The 13614-nt window shown below is 47.0% G+C and overlaps 1 protein-coding gene across 1 annotated transcript in view; it reads left to right on the top strand.

The window, feature by feature from the left end:
* Positions 1-9805: 9805 nt before the first annotated feature.
* Positions 9806-13614, top strand: part of Kcnmb3 (potassium calcium-activated channel subfamily M regulatory beta subunit 3) — a 19974-nt gene continuing 16165 nt past the window's right edge. The window contains exon 1 of the mRNA XM_021197084.1: positions 9806-9867. Within this exon, the coding sequence (XP_021052743.1) occupies positions 9806-9867 (62 nt within the window). The remainder of the gene's footprint in view (positions 9868-13614) is intronic.

The following is a 13614-nucleotide window of genomic DNA, read 5'->3' as shown; positions in this document are numbered from 1 at the left end:
TAGCATTTCAAGTGTGCACAATGTTGTCAGTTTATGTGCAGTTGGAGATGGAACCCAGGGCTTCATGGATGCTTGGCAAACACTCTCCCAACAGAGGCTACCTCTCCACTACCAATATTCTACTTTAAAGATTTATTTGTTTTATGTATATACATGTGTCTTGACTGTTTGCGTGTGCATGTACCACAACGTACAGTGCCTACAGCATCAGATAACATAGACCCATGTGGGTGCTGGAACCCGAACCCAGGTCCTCTGCAAGAGAAACACATGCTCATAGTCACTGAAAAATCTCTCTAGTCCTCAAATGTTCTATCTCCTAAAAAAAAAAAAAAAATCTTTCCATTTACAAATGTCAAAACAGGTCATGTACATGCAAGGTCCTCAAAAGTACCCAGAGCATGAGCACTGTCTTTGAACAGTTTTCTGGATTCTAATTCCAGCCTGCTGCGAATCAGCCCAGAGTCAGCATTGGGTTTTTGCCTATTGGAAATAATCCCTAAGCAGAAGTAGATGGGGAGGAGATAGTTCGCTCTCTTCAGCTCTATGTATTCCTGCTGCTCTTAGTCATCGTAATACTGCTATGAGGAAACACCATGACCAAGGCCATTTAGAGAAGGAAACATTTAATTGTGGCCTTGACCACCATCATAACAGGGAGTGTAGAGGCAGGTAGGCAGACAAGCGGGCACGGGGATGGAGTAGTAGCAGGGAGTTTTACATTCAGATCTGCAGGCAGCAGCAGGCAGAGAGAGGGAGACTGGGCTGGATGTGAACTTTTGAAACCTCAAAGCCCACCCTCAGTGACACGCCTCCTCCAAGTGTGGCAGTCCCAGTAAAGAAAGCTGGGACAAAGTACAGAATGTTCTTCCCACAGGGTGGCCTTCTAGAAGGAATTGCATAAACCGTGATAAATTAATGCACTTGAGAACAAGGTCATGAAGGGGATGCCTGGCACATCCACATTATCCCCGTTGCAAAGGCAAAGAAAGGCCCAGGAAGAATATTCTTGGCTTGTTCACATGACCAAAGATGATAAGATGTGGCACCAGGTGCATTCCTCCAGTTCTTGCATTTACCCAAGTTTACAGTAAATTTCAACTCACATTTTGCCTGCTTTATAATAAAAATGAGTAGTGATTGGCTTTGTACTATATCTTAGTTAGGGTTTTACTGCTGTGAACAGACACCATGACCAAGGCAAGTCTTATAAAGGACAACATTTAATTGGGGCTGGCTTACAGGTTCAGAGGTTCAGACCATTATCATCAAGGCAGGAGCATGGCAGCATCCAGGCAGGCATGGTGTAGGAGGAGCTGAGAGTTCTACATCTTCATCAGAAGGCTGCAAGCAGAATACTGATTTCCAGGCAGCTAGGATGAGGATCTTAGAGCCCACACCCACAGTGACACAACTACTTCAACAGGGCCACACCTTCTAATAGTGCCACTTCCTGGACCGAGCATATATGAACCATCACATATTTCCTGAGCTAAAAACAAAACAAAACAAAACAAAACAAAACAAAAAAAAACCCTGGCATCCCCTGGTTTGTCCCCACTCAGAAATTTAGAATACATACTTTGGTCCTTGAGACTTAGCTTTGCTAGTCAATGGGGTGGGTTGACATCCATCGAAGCCATATCTACTCCAGCAAGGCCATGTCTCCCTTCCTAAACATTCCACCAATTGAGATCCAGTTATCCAATGTGCCATACCTGTATGGCCCATTATGCTGCAAGTGATGTATAGACCTGGGTCACGTCCACTAACTGTGTGAACCAACCCAACGGGATTGGACTAAAGACAGGGGCATCTTTGGAAAGGACACAGATTTCTCTCTGGTACCTGTAATGTGAAACTGTGGCAGGAGGTGAGCAGAAGGGCATCATGGGCATTTCAGCAGAGAAGACTTGACCTACACACTGACTGACGGTGAAGAGCCTGCTGATGATTTCCAAGGCATCATTATGGGTGCCTCATCTCTCTCCACTCAGGGTTCACTGTATGAGTCCCCGGTTCAGAGGACATTGGTGGGGATGGAGTGAGGGTGGAGGTGGAAAGGGTGGCACACCAGTTCCATCTAGAGTCTCAAGAATGAGGTTTCTCCCTGATCATTATATTTACATTTCAAGGTTTGGGTGTCATGGTGGTAGCCATTCAAAGGTAACACATGATTCTCTTTTGTCTATTAAAAAAAAAAGAGCTGAGGCATCTGAAGACAGAAATTTGGGGTCTACCTAAGACCCCTAGTGCTGCTTCTGGTGGGTGTCAGTGCCTGGGATGACCTACAAACCCGTGTGACATCTCAGTGCCTAAATGCTGGGGCATGTGAGTTACTGTTATTAATATATATGTTACCTTGGATTTATTATGATGATTATTTATTTAATGTATATGAGTACACTGTAGCTGTCTTCAGACACCCTAGAAGAGGGTACCAGATCTCATTACAGAAGGTTGTGAGCCACCATGTGGTTGCTAGGAATTGAACTCAGGACCTCTGGAAGAGCAGTCAGTGCTCTTAACCGCTGAGCCATCTCCCCAGCCTTAGATTTTGTTTTTTTAAGTACAGAGTTTGTTTAGCTTGGATTTCAAGAGAAATCCAGTCCCTCAGGACAGGGAAGAAGACAAGGCACTGGGCAAGGAAGGTGCTCCAGCAGAGCTGCTGGTCACAATGTATCTACACCCAGGAAGCAGAGACGGGGATGCGTACATCTATTTTAATCTAGTTGAAATCCATTTGATGTTGGCTTTGCTTGAATGTTGACAGTCTCAACTATTAAGCTATTGCTATACACCACTCTTTTCTACCTTAAATCCAGACTTTCTGCCATCTAAAAAGTGAAATAATTGAAGCAAAGTGCTATTGACTGGCAGAGAAAGACCTCAAACAGAAGGTGTTCCCACGTTGAGTGTGATACTGAACCCTTTTGCAATCATAACATCTGATTTCTTAGTATGTCAATGTTTGACCTATACGAGAATTTTTAAAAAGGAAATTAGCTGTGTCCTTTCTGTTGGAGAATGGAGTTAAGTTTTAAGTTATTGGTATATAGCACTAAGTTTTGTATTAATGAGAGCATTATATAAATCATAACTTTGACTTGTGTAGTTATACATACATATGTATATGGAGAGAGAGAGAGAGAGAGAGAGGGAGAGGGGGAGGGGGAGGGAGGGGGAAGGGGAGAGAGAGAGAGAGAGAGAGAGAGAGAGAGAGAGAGAGAGAGAGGGAGAGGGGGAGGGGGAGGGAGGGGGAAGGGGAGAGAGAGAGAAGGAGAGAGAGAGAGAGAGAGAGAGAGAGAGAGAGAGAGAGAGAGAGAGAGGGAGAGGGAGAGGGAGAGAGGGAGAGGGAGAGGGAGGAGAGGGAGAGGGAGAGGGAGAGTGGGAGAGAGAAGAGAGTCTTAAGTTGCTCAGACTGGTCTCAAACAAGCTAATTGTGTAGCCAAGAATGACCTTGAACTTATGATATTCCTTTCCTAAGTGTTAGGAAGGTGTGTGCCGCCACCACAGGCCAATTCAGTTCCTCCTCCTTTACCTCCACTTCCTCCTCCTTCTCTTTTCAATGTTTTGAAGACATGTGCACACCTGTAATCTCATTACTTCAAAGGTGGAGGCAGAAGATCAACAGGCCAAGCTATTCTTGCACACAGTTTGAGATAAGGCTGGGTGAACTATGTGAAACCCTGTCTCAAAATATTGTAAACTAAGATAGTGGCTACCAGCAAATATTAAGTTAAATACGTAGTCCACACTATCTTTCACTGAATTGTAAGCGACTACTATCTAAATTCCTTGCAAAGCCTCTGGTTAGGCTCATGTCTGAGTGGTGAGATTGTGAACTTTTGTTGCTAAAATTCCTTCGGGGGGGGGAGACATATAAGTACTGTTTACCCTTCTCCTAAGGTCCCAAACACAATCTGAAGTTCACGCTAGAGAACCAATAAGTTTACTGGGCTTCCTTACAGAGCTGTCATCTACAGGGGTGTGGGCGCTGCCTTCCCAGCAGGTGGCACCTTATAAACCTTACCCAGCAGGGCTGAGGGTCCCCACAGCCATAGATGGAGTCCTCCCCTCCCCCAGTCTTCCCTGGCCAGTCTACTTAGCCTCTCTCTGAGACCATGTTCAATGAAAGCGGAGTTGTAGACAGCAGGTGCTAGGGAGGCACTCAGGTGACAATCTAGTCACCCTTCCCACCCCTCCATGAGAGGGTGTAGACAGACACAAGTCAAGCTGGGATGATGTTTTGCAAGGGGGGGGGGTCACAGGCAAATGCCCCAAGATGGCAGTTGCTTGGCTTCCTCATAAGAGCTTCCAATGCTGGGAACCTGCTGCACGCTCCACACAGCCCCTAAACTTGTGATCAGCCAAAGAAAGCCAACGGATGACAGTCTTGCCCCTGCCCTGGCCCTGTGGGAGAAAGGTTGGCATATCAAAAGGGTTAGCAGGTGGCTATGGTGACTCACAACTGTGGGTCTGGGACAGTGAATAAAGAGACTCATGAGTCAGCCTTCCCTGAATGCAGGAAACACTGAAGCGACTCTTTAAGACAGAGTGCAGCAGGACTGAGCCCAGCTAGATGTCACCCCCTTCTAGTGATGGGGTGCTCATTAGCTGTTGCCCAGGTAGGCCTTGGACTCCTGAACCTCCTTCCTCTGCCTCCCCAGTGCTGGGAATCCAGAAGCCATGGTGTTGTGTCTTCTTGCCAACCAAGCTCTTGCGTCGGCCTGGTTGTGGTGTCTTGCTATCTGTGCCATTGACTTCTCCTTGCCATGAGGCTCTCAGCTCACTATGCAGGGCCCACGGCTTCCCATGGCTTTCCCCGAGCTTGTTTGCTTTCCAGGCCCAAGCATCTGGATTAACCGTGCTTGGGCCTCGATTGATTTCTTTATGTCTCCACACCAGAATGGAAGTTCCTGGTGGGCAGCAACTTCTCTGCTTATGCTCACAGTTACGCTGGCCAAAGCGTGTATTCACTAAATCCTTTCTAGAATGTTACTGTTTGGTCCGCGTTGCTGAGGCCACAGCATGCTGAGCTGACCACATCCCTAGGGAATGTGATGAATTATGCTGACTGAACTGGAGGCTCCTTCTCTAGCACTCTGCTTTGTCCGTGGGGCAGACTTCTGGCCAGACCTCTCTTCTTGCTGTCCTGACATCTTTCTTGGGGGGGGGGGGCAAGTTCTCTACATAGCCCTGAATGTCCTGGAACTTGTTATATAGACTACTCTGGCCTTGAATTCAGAGGTGCCCCTGCCCCTGCCCCTGCCCCTGCCCCTGCCCCTGCCCCTGCCCCTGCCCCTGCCCCCGCCCCCGCCCCCCGCCCCAAGTGCTGGGATAAAAGGCATGTGCTACAACATCCAGTGCTGTCCTAACACTTCTGAGCTTTTAATTTTCTTCTCGTCACAAAGCACTGTGCACTTTCTGCTTGCCTGCTTCCTCCTGTCCTGCACCAGGAGCTTTAGTTAGCAGGAATTTGTTGAGTCTGTCTGTGTGTCTCTGATACAGAGCTATCGTTTTTTTTTTGTTTTGTTTTGTTTTTTTGTTGTTGTTGTTTGTTTTGGGGGTTTTTTGTTTTGTTTTTTGTTTTTTGTTTTTTGTTTTTGTTTTTTTGTTTTTTGTTTTTGCTAGTGAGCCTTCGGTTTGTGCATATTTTAAGACGTCATGTATCCCAGACTGGCCTCAATTTACTAAATAGACAAGGCTGGCCTTGAACTCCCTTCCTTGTCCCCCCCCCCCCGACTTCCTCCTTCTAAACTCTGGGATTACAGGCATACACCACACCACCTACCCTGGGATTACAGACATACATTACCACCCCACCATCCCTGGGATTACAGGCATACACCACCCCACCGTCCCTGGGATTTCAGGCATACACCACCCCCACCCCTGGGATTACAGGCATTCGTTACCACACCCGGTATGTGTGGGACTGGAGGTTGAGCACAGGTTTTCTGCAGGCTAGGCAAGCACTCTACCACTTGAGCCACTTCCCCAACTCTGTTCTAAATCTACTTGTGTGGGGCTGTGCCAGCTGAGTTCATGAGGAATCTGAATATTCGACTGACATACAGGCATCAAAGCTCAGGCTTGTTGACTATGGCCAAACTCTTGGATTTCAAAGCCATTCGTATGTTAAAAACCAAATAAAAAAATGCAAGTGGCTGAAGAAAGGAGCCTTTGCGATTGTGATTGGTACACGCATTAGTCAGGGTTCTTGAAAGGAACAGAGCTGGTAGAAAATTTGTTAGGTTGACTTCCAGGGAGTCTGAAGGGGTCTCTGAGAACACCTTGTCCAGCAGATGTCATGCCCGGCTCAGTAGCCAGTGATGCTTTAAACTTCAAAAGTCCAACCTGGAAGAGTTTATTTTAGGCACATTTAAACACAGCAGAATTTGGCAAAGAGTTTCCTGGTGATAATTAGCTCAATCCCATGTGTACAACAAAAGCTTAAGACATGACTACGTCAAAACTTTCGGTAAAGTGACAAGTGACGACTTCCATAAAGATGGATCCTGTAGATTAACTGAGGAAATAAGCTCAAGTTAAGGGCCCAGGGGAGGAACTGGTGTGGTCTCTGTCACACAGGGAATGAAAAGGTCACAAGGCTACCAACCACATCTGCTCCCAGTTTTCTGGACAGAATCAGGTTACATGGCTCCCTTGCTTTGTAGAGACAACCCCACAAGTTTAACATTTCTGGTTCTGCTGGTGCTTATCTGTGAGCACAAGGATGTCCATGTCACCTAAGAAGTCCAACAAAGACTCTCCCACCGGCAAGGTTGAAAATCCAGTAGTTGCTTGATCCACAGGGCTGGAAGTATCAGCAGTCCCGATCTGGCACTAGCTGGTTTTCGGTCTACCCTGGAAGCTCAAAGAAGTTGGCTCTCCTATCGGCAAAGGAATGCCACAGTGGCAGGATGGCGAACTTGCCATCATGAGTGAAGGCAAGCGGGCTAAAAGCAGTTTCCTTCTTTGGTGTCCTTTCATTTGGGCCACCACCAGAAGGCGCCACCAACATTAAGGGTGTGTCTTCCTCCTTCAAGTAACCCCTTACAAAGGAGCCTAGCACTTTGTGTTCTAGTTAATTCCAGATTCAATCAAGTTGACAACCAAGATTCATCACCACAGTTGGTCATGTACACAGGAACTCCCAGCATTCTTATGGGCCTTTTCCTTTATCTTTGTCATCCTACCTAAGCCCACATTTACTTGAAAAGAAATGGAAAGAGTGTGGCGTCCTGTGCCACTTGGGGTGAGTCCAGAGTTGTGGTCTCAGTTCCTGATCATCTCTATATTCACCTAGTTTCAGCCGCAGTCCTGAGCTCGGTAAACTTGCCTTGTTGCTGGGGCGGGCATCTACCTCTTCCTGCCTGTGTGAGACTTAGTGACACAGCCTCGTTCTCATCACATCTTGTCACCTCTCCTCTACACATCACTTTACTAGCTGTGATGCCAGACGTTGAGATCGCAGGACGCAGGTCACTCGGTGATTTGGTGTGACACCATCCCTAGGGCTCTATTTTAATTGGGAAAGAGAATCAACCATGGAGCCAATTGTCATTTTTCCTGGGTCCTGAACTCCGTGCATCCTGTAGGAGCTGAGAACAAGGATGAATACGAGAAATGTCTGTATCGTTGAAGAGACGCCACGCTGCAGGCCAACAGAGGACAAGGATCGGTGATTTCAGACTCACCACTGGTGGCCATGGCTACCATGGTAAAGATGGGAAGGTTGAATACAAACTAGTTAATAACGGAGAAGGGCAAGGCAGAGTGGAGCTGCAAGGACAGGAGACAGGAGAGAAAGGCTGCTCGAGGCTGAAGTGTGAGAGGGGCTGGAGAAATGGCTCTGTGTTTAAGAGGACCAAGGTCCACTTCCCAGTACCCATAACTACACCGTCTGACACTCCAGTTAGTTCTGGATCTGATGCTCTTTTCTGGCCTCTTCGGGCACTATTCATGCATGTAGTACTCAGACATGCACGTAGGCGAAACAGTCATACACATTAGATGAACAAATTAAGTCATTAAAAATGATGGGATATGTTGTCATAGGCTCAAATCTTTGAATACTTGGTCCCCAGTTAGTGGAACTGGGAAGGAGCAGGAGGCATGGTTGCAGGAAGTGTATCACTGGGGACAAACTGAGGTTTCAAGAAACTCATGCAGCACCCAGTCTCATATTCTCTCTCTCTCTCTCTCTCTCTCTCTCTCTCTCTCTCTCTCTCTCTCTCTCCCTGGTAGATATGGGTCAGTATGTGAGAGCTCAGTTGTTCCTTCACTGTGTTATCATGGACTCTCCCTCTCTGAAGCTGCAAGCTCAGTTAAACCCTTCCTTGTAGAAGCTGCCTTGGTCATGGTGCTTTGTCACGGCAGCAGAAGAGAAATGCATACCCTTAGAATACTTCGATTGTAAGAATAGAATTCTTATGAGGTTATATGGCTGGCCCTGCTCAAGCTGCTTTCACTGGCTCAGCCGGTCTCTCCTGTAGCCTGTCTGGATGCAGCAGGCAAAACTAGGAAAGGGCAAACCATAAGGTTCACACATAGCCCCTCATGTCTGTCCTATCCTCCAACTGCCACACTCTCTATAGAAAGTCCCCAGGTCCCTCCTGTCCTCGAGAGCACCTCTTCCTCGCAGGAGAGGGTCCACCCTTCGATGTTTTGAGAGAACTGGCATCTTCTGTTGAGGTCAGTCTGGACATTTGCTGCCTCCCGTGTCTTTCATCTGCCTCAGAGATCTAACAAAAATAATCTGATAAATCAACATGGCCAAAAACAACCTGGGGAGGAAGGGTTTGTTTGTACTGTGTACACTTGGACACCACAGTTCATCCCCGAGGGAAGCCAGGGCAGGAACTCAAACAGGACGGGGACCTGGACGCAGGAAGGGGCCTTGGAGAAGCGTTGCTTACTTGTTCGCCTCCATGACTCAGCCGACCTGCTTTTTTATAGCACCTAGTGCTACCTCCCTGAACTCTGATACTCTTGCCTTTGCCTTCTGAGTGGAAACTATTGTGCCAGCTGTAAATCTAATTTAAAAAATTAAACGAGTTAATATTATGAGTACCAGGTGTGTGTGTGTGTGTGTGTGTGTGTGCATGACCTGTTGGTGCCCCTGTGTGGAATTCGAAGGACAATTTGGCAGACTTGGCTCTCTCGACTTCCACCTTCACTGTTGTCTGGGCATGGAACTCAGGTCACCAGGCTTGGCCAGGTGACCTTTTACCCACCGAGTCACCTCACAGGTTTGTAAAGCTATTCTTTGATTCATAACAACTAATCAGAAAAGGCTACTGTATTAAGCCCGTACCCTAACATAAGTTTTGAAAAAAAAAAAAAAAGGGAATGTGTCTGGGACAGAACATTTCCTCTTCTTACACGATGTGTATTGGGTATGTCTGTCCCCAATTACACAGAGTCCCCGGGGGCTCAGAACTTTCCACAGTCCTCTCGGTCTCTATGACAATGCACCTGGTGAATTCAGAGGAAACACAGGTGTCAGGTGGAACAGGCGCCAGCCAGGCAATGCTGGGGGGGAAGCATTGTTGGCTTCAGAACCACCCAGGTACTCCATGAGCAGCTATGCCTGAGCGCTGCTTTGCAGCCAGACTTCCCCGAGTTCCCACCTCTCTAGGAAACTTCTAGAGGTCCTGCAGCCCGGGATGCAGCAGGGGTCCTGGTGTCTGTGGCCAGGCAGGGAATTGGGAACTCCCTCTGGGACTCCACTTCCTATGATGCTTACTTAGGCTTCCTGCGCTCTAAAAGGGCACAGCTCAGACAAGGCGCATCCATCATGCAGCCCTTCAGTATCCCGGTCCAAATCACACTACAGGGTGGCCGGAGGCGTCAAGGGAGGTAAGTCCACCCCTGAATCTCCCATCAGTGTGCATCCTGCTAAACAAGGCCAGAACGGCTATAATACGCGACACGCTGAAAACTGAGTTCGGTAGGTGCTTTGAGGAGGCCAGCTTGTAATGCCTCCCAGGTACCCCTACCACCCACCTCCACCCCACCCCACCCCACCCTCACCTTTGGTTGCTGTTTTGAGACAGGCTGTCATGTAGCCCAGGCTGGCCTCAAGTTCTCTATACAGTTAAGAACGATCCTCCTGCCTCCTGTTCTCCAGTGCTGGCATTCCAGGTGTGGAGCACTGTACCTGGATGCACAGGTGACCCACGTGGTGTGGGCTATGGACCCCCGCGCTCAAAGCAGTGCTCAGCAATATATCTCTTGTACAAAAGAACAAAGAAATGACACCAGCCTTTAATCTTATTGGTGAAGCCTTAATGGTTCAGACCAAGATTCAGGTTTCAGCTCCCCACCTAGGCAGCTGTATGACTCTGGGTCTTTGCCCCTCATCTTATCTTGAAATAGAGATGCTTGTCTTTGTGTGCTCTAGCACGGTGGTGGCTTCCTGGAACTCTCTCAGCTAGACAGGTCTGCATACTTTATGTACATTCTAGCTTTATTATTATTATTATTATTTTTGAGACAGCATCTCACGTAGCCTGGGCTGACTGCAAATTTGCTCTGTACCTGATCTAACTTTGAACTGATCTCTCTGCCTCCACCTCCCAAGTGTAGAGATTACTGGTGTTAACCATCCAGCTATACTGAGTAAGTGGGAAGTGAAAAAGATTATTTTAGGACCCTTCTCCCCAAGGGTATGCAAAGCAGAAGAATTTTGAAGTTCAGGGGAGTGGGGGTCTTGAACTCCTGTGCTAGGCTTGGGGCAGCAGAGAAGTCAGAAATGGGCAGAGGAGAGGAGAGCCATGCCAGGCTTTTGAGATATGATATTAGAAATGTTCTGGCACATTCTCGGGAGGAGGACACCTTGAAGCCAAGCTCTCCCACTACAGAAAACTTGGATGGCTGTTAGCGCTATAAGCAGTACTGGGTACCCGCTAACCTCCAGCTTTAACTACTCTATTGGGTATTTGGTTTAGGGCATGAAGGAGGAGGAGAGGCATTGGATGGGTTGGGAGTGGGTTCCAGGCTGGTAGAAGGATCAGACCATAAAGTAGAGAGGCTCGCCCAGCTATGAGCTAAGGCTTTTATGAGCGGGCAATTACAGCGAGTCACTTTGTGGCAGGAGACAGAATAGCAACCAAGCCAGCAAGCGAACGTGAGGATGCTCCTCATGAGACAAGCAAGGTGGAAGACAGTCCAGCCTGCCCCCGATGCACCCCTACGCTCACTTCCCTTCCTGACATGCAGAGCTTCTCGTTGCTCCCGCCCTGAACTTGGTGGTGGCTTTTTATCAGCTTCATTTGCTGTTTCACAAAAAGTCGCTAAGCAATTTTGTATTAAAACAACAACAACAACAACAAAACAAATACCCAGAAAGATTCGAGCAATGACCAAAACCTCCTTTCAGCTGAAACCAACTTCAGGGAGGTAGTAGTTGAATACGCATGCCCAGCATCACAAACACAGGGGGATCCTTACTAGCTGAATCGTGGTGCGTGGCTGAGCTACCTCGAGTTCTCCTCGCTCAGTTCAGATGTCAAAGGGCAAGGCTGCTAGTTTCTGTCGTGACCACACCCAGGCAAGCTATGGAGCTAGAGCTAGCCTGCTTACACTGTTAGCCACCAAGTTTGCCTCAGACTGAGAAGGTGGCATGGGAGCCTCTGCTCTGCTTGGGCCCGATTGGAAAGTCACCTTCTGCAGGGAGAATGCAGCAGGGAGGACTGGGCAGGGAGGACTGTGCAGGGAGGATCAAGCAAGGAAGACAGGGCAGAGAGGAAAGGGCACAGAGGATACTGGTTGATGTCTTCAGGACATCAATATTCCTGGTGAAAAAATAATTAAAATGCTACTGGCTCATCTCACCTACTAGAGAGCAAATGAGATCATTCTTAATCACTCTGAGATCCTGGGATTAAAAAGTGCTTATAAACACCACCAAGTTCACCCCAGACAGTGCTGCTGCAGTCTCAGAAACTGAAGACCAGCCAGTAATGTTCAGCTCCGAGGATGCAGGCAAGAACCGTATGCCTTATCTGATTGATGGGAGCTTACAAATCATTGTTAATGGCATTAACAATGAAATTAAGTGAAAAATACAAGATGAAAAAAATCTATCTAATAAAAAAAACTCTACCTAATGTGATCACACTTGTTTAAAATAACATGAAGATAGGAATAATCCAGGGTGGGAAGTGTGTGTAATATGACAAACTTGAGGAGCTGGAGAGACGGTGGAGTGGTTAAGAGCATTGTCTCTCTCTCTCTCTCTCTCTCTCTCTCTCTCTCTCTGTCTGTCTCTCTGTCTCTGTCGTCTCTCTGTGCATGCATGTGCCCTTGAAGCCTAGAAGAGGGTGTCATATGCCTCAGGGAATTTCAGGCAATTGTAAATTCTAGTCTAACATGGGTCCTCTGCAAGCAAGACATACCCACTCTTTTTTTTTTTTTTTTAAAGATTTATTTATTTATTATATGTAAGTACACTGTAGCTGTCCTCAGACACTCCAGAAGAGGGCGTCAGATCTTGTTACGGATGGTTGTGAGCCACCATGTGGTTGCTGGGACTTGAACTCTGGTCCTTCGGAAGAGCAGTCTGGTGCTCTTACCCTCTGAGCCATCTCACCAGCCCGACATACCCACTCTTAACTGCTTAGCCAGCTCTCCAGCCCTTCAGCTTGCTTTTGTGACATTTTGATTGATACCTTTCTTTATGTCTGTGTTTTAGATGTATAAGAAATGTATAACAATATTATTTTCTTACACCCACCCCCTTCTCTTTCTATCTCTTATGCAAGGTCTCATGTAATTGAGGCTAGCCTCTAGCTCATTGTGTAGCCAAGGATGAACCCTTCCTGTCTCCAGCCCTAACTGTAGGAATTCCAGGCCTGGGTCTCTGCTTGCCTTCTTCTATTTCCTTTAACCTTTGATTTAAACATCTTTAACCTCAATTTTAAAAGCCAAATGCATTACACTTTTGATATTTGGTAGACCCAAATTCTTGGTTAATAATGATCATTTCAGGTATATTTCATTGATAGTTAAGTCAGGTCACTAAGCTTGTTCTCCTGTCTCATCTCTTTTTCTTTTTTGAGACAGTGTCTTGCTATGTAGCTCTGGCTGAACTGGGGTTCACTAGCTAGGTCAGGTTGGTATCAAAATCACAGAAACTGGCCTGAGGTTATGGATCTGTATGTATGAGCTCTTGTTATACAAGCATGAAGACCTGAGTTCAAATCCCAAGAACCCATGTAAGAAGCTAGGTGTGGTCAAATGTCTGCCTGTGACCCTAGTGTTGTGGGAACTGGAAGAGACCTGAAGGGAGGGGTGCTAGATGTGCTGGGTGCCATGGCTTGGTTCCAGGCACAGTGACGCATCCCATCTCAAATAAGTAAGGTGCACACTGATGGAGCAGGACACCAGATGTCTCATGCTGGCTTCACAATGACGTTTTATAAGATCAGGGCAACACTCCTGCCTCTTGAGAGTTGGTGCACAGGCAACACAAGACACCATACCTGGCAGCTTTTGCTTTCTATAACTTTCTCATTGCTAGAAATCCTCCCTGAATCTTTTTTATTTTTATTTTATTTTATTTTTTAAAAAAAAAACATTTATTTATTATATTTAAGTACACTG

This window comes from Mus pahari, chromosome 4, assembly GCF_900095145.1.
Source record: "Mus pahari chromosome 4, PAHARI_EIJ_v1.1, whole genome shotgun sequence".
NCBI lineage: Eukaryota > Metazoa > Chordata > Mammalia > Rodentia > Muridae > Mus > Mus pahari.
Note: the sequence above shows the minus strand (reverse complement) of the source record. Positions and strands in the feature narration are given on the sequence as shown.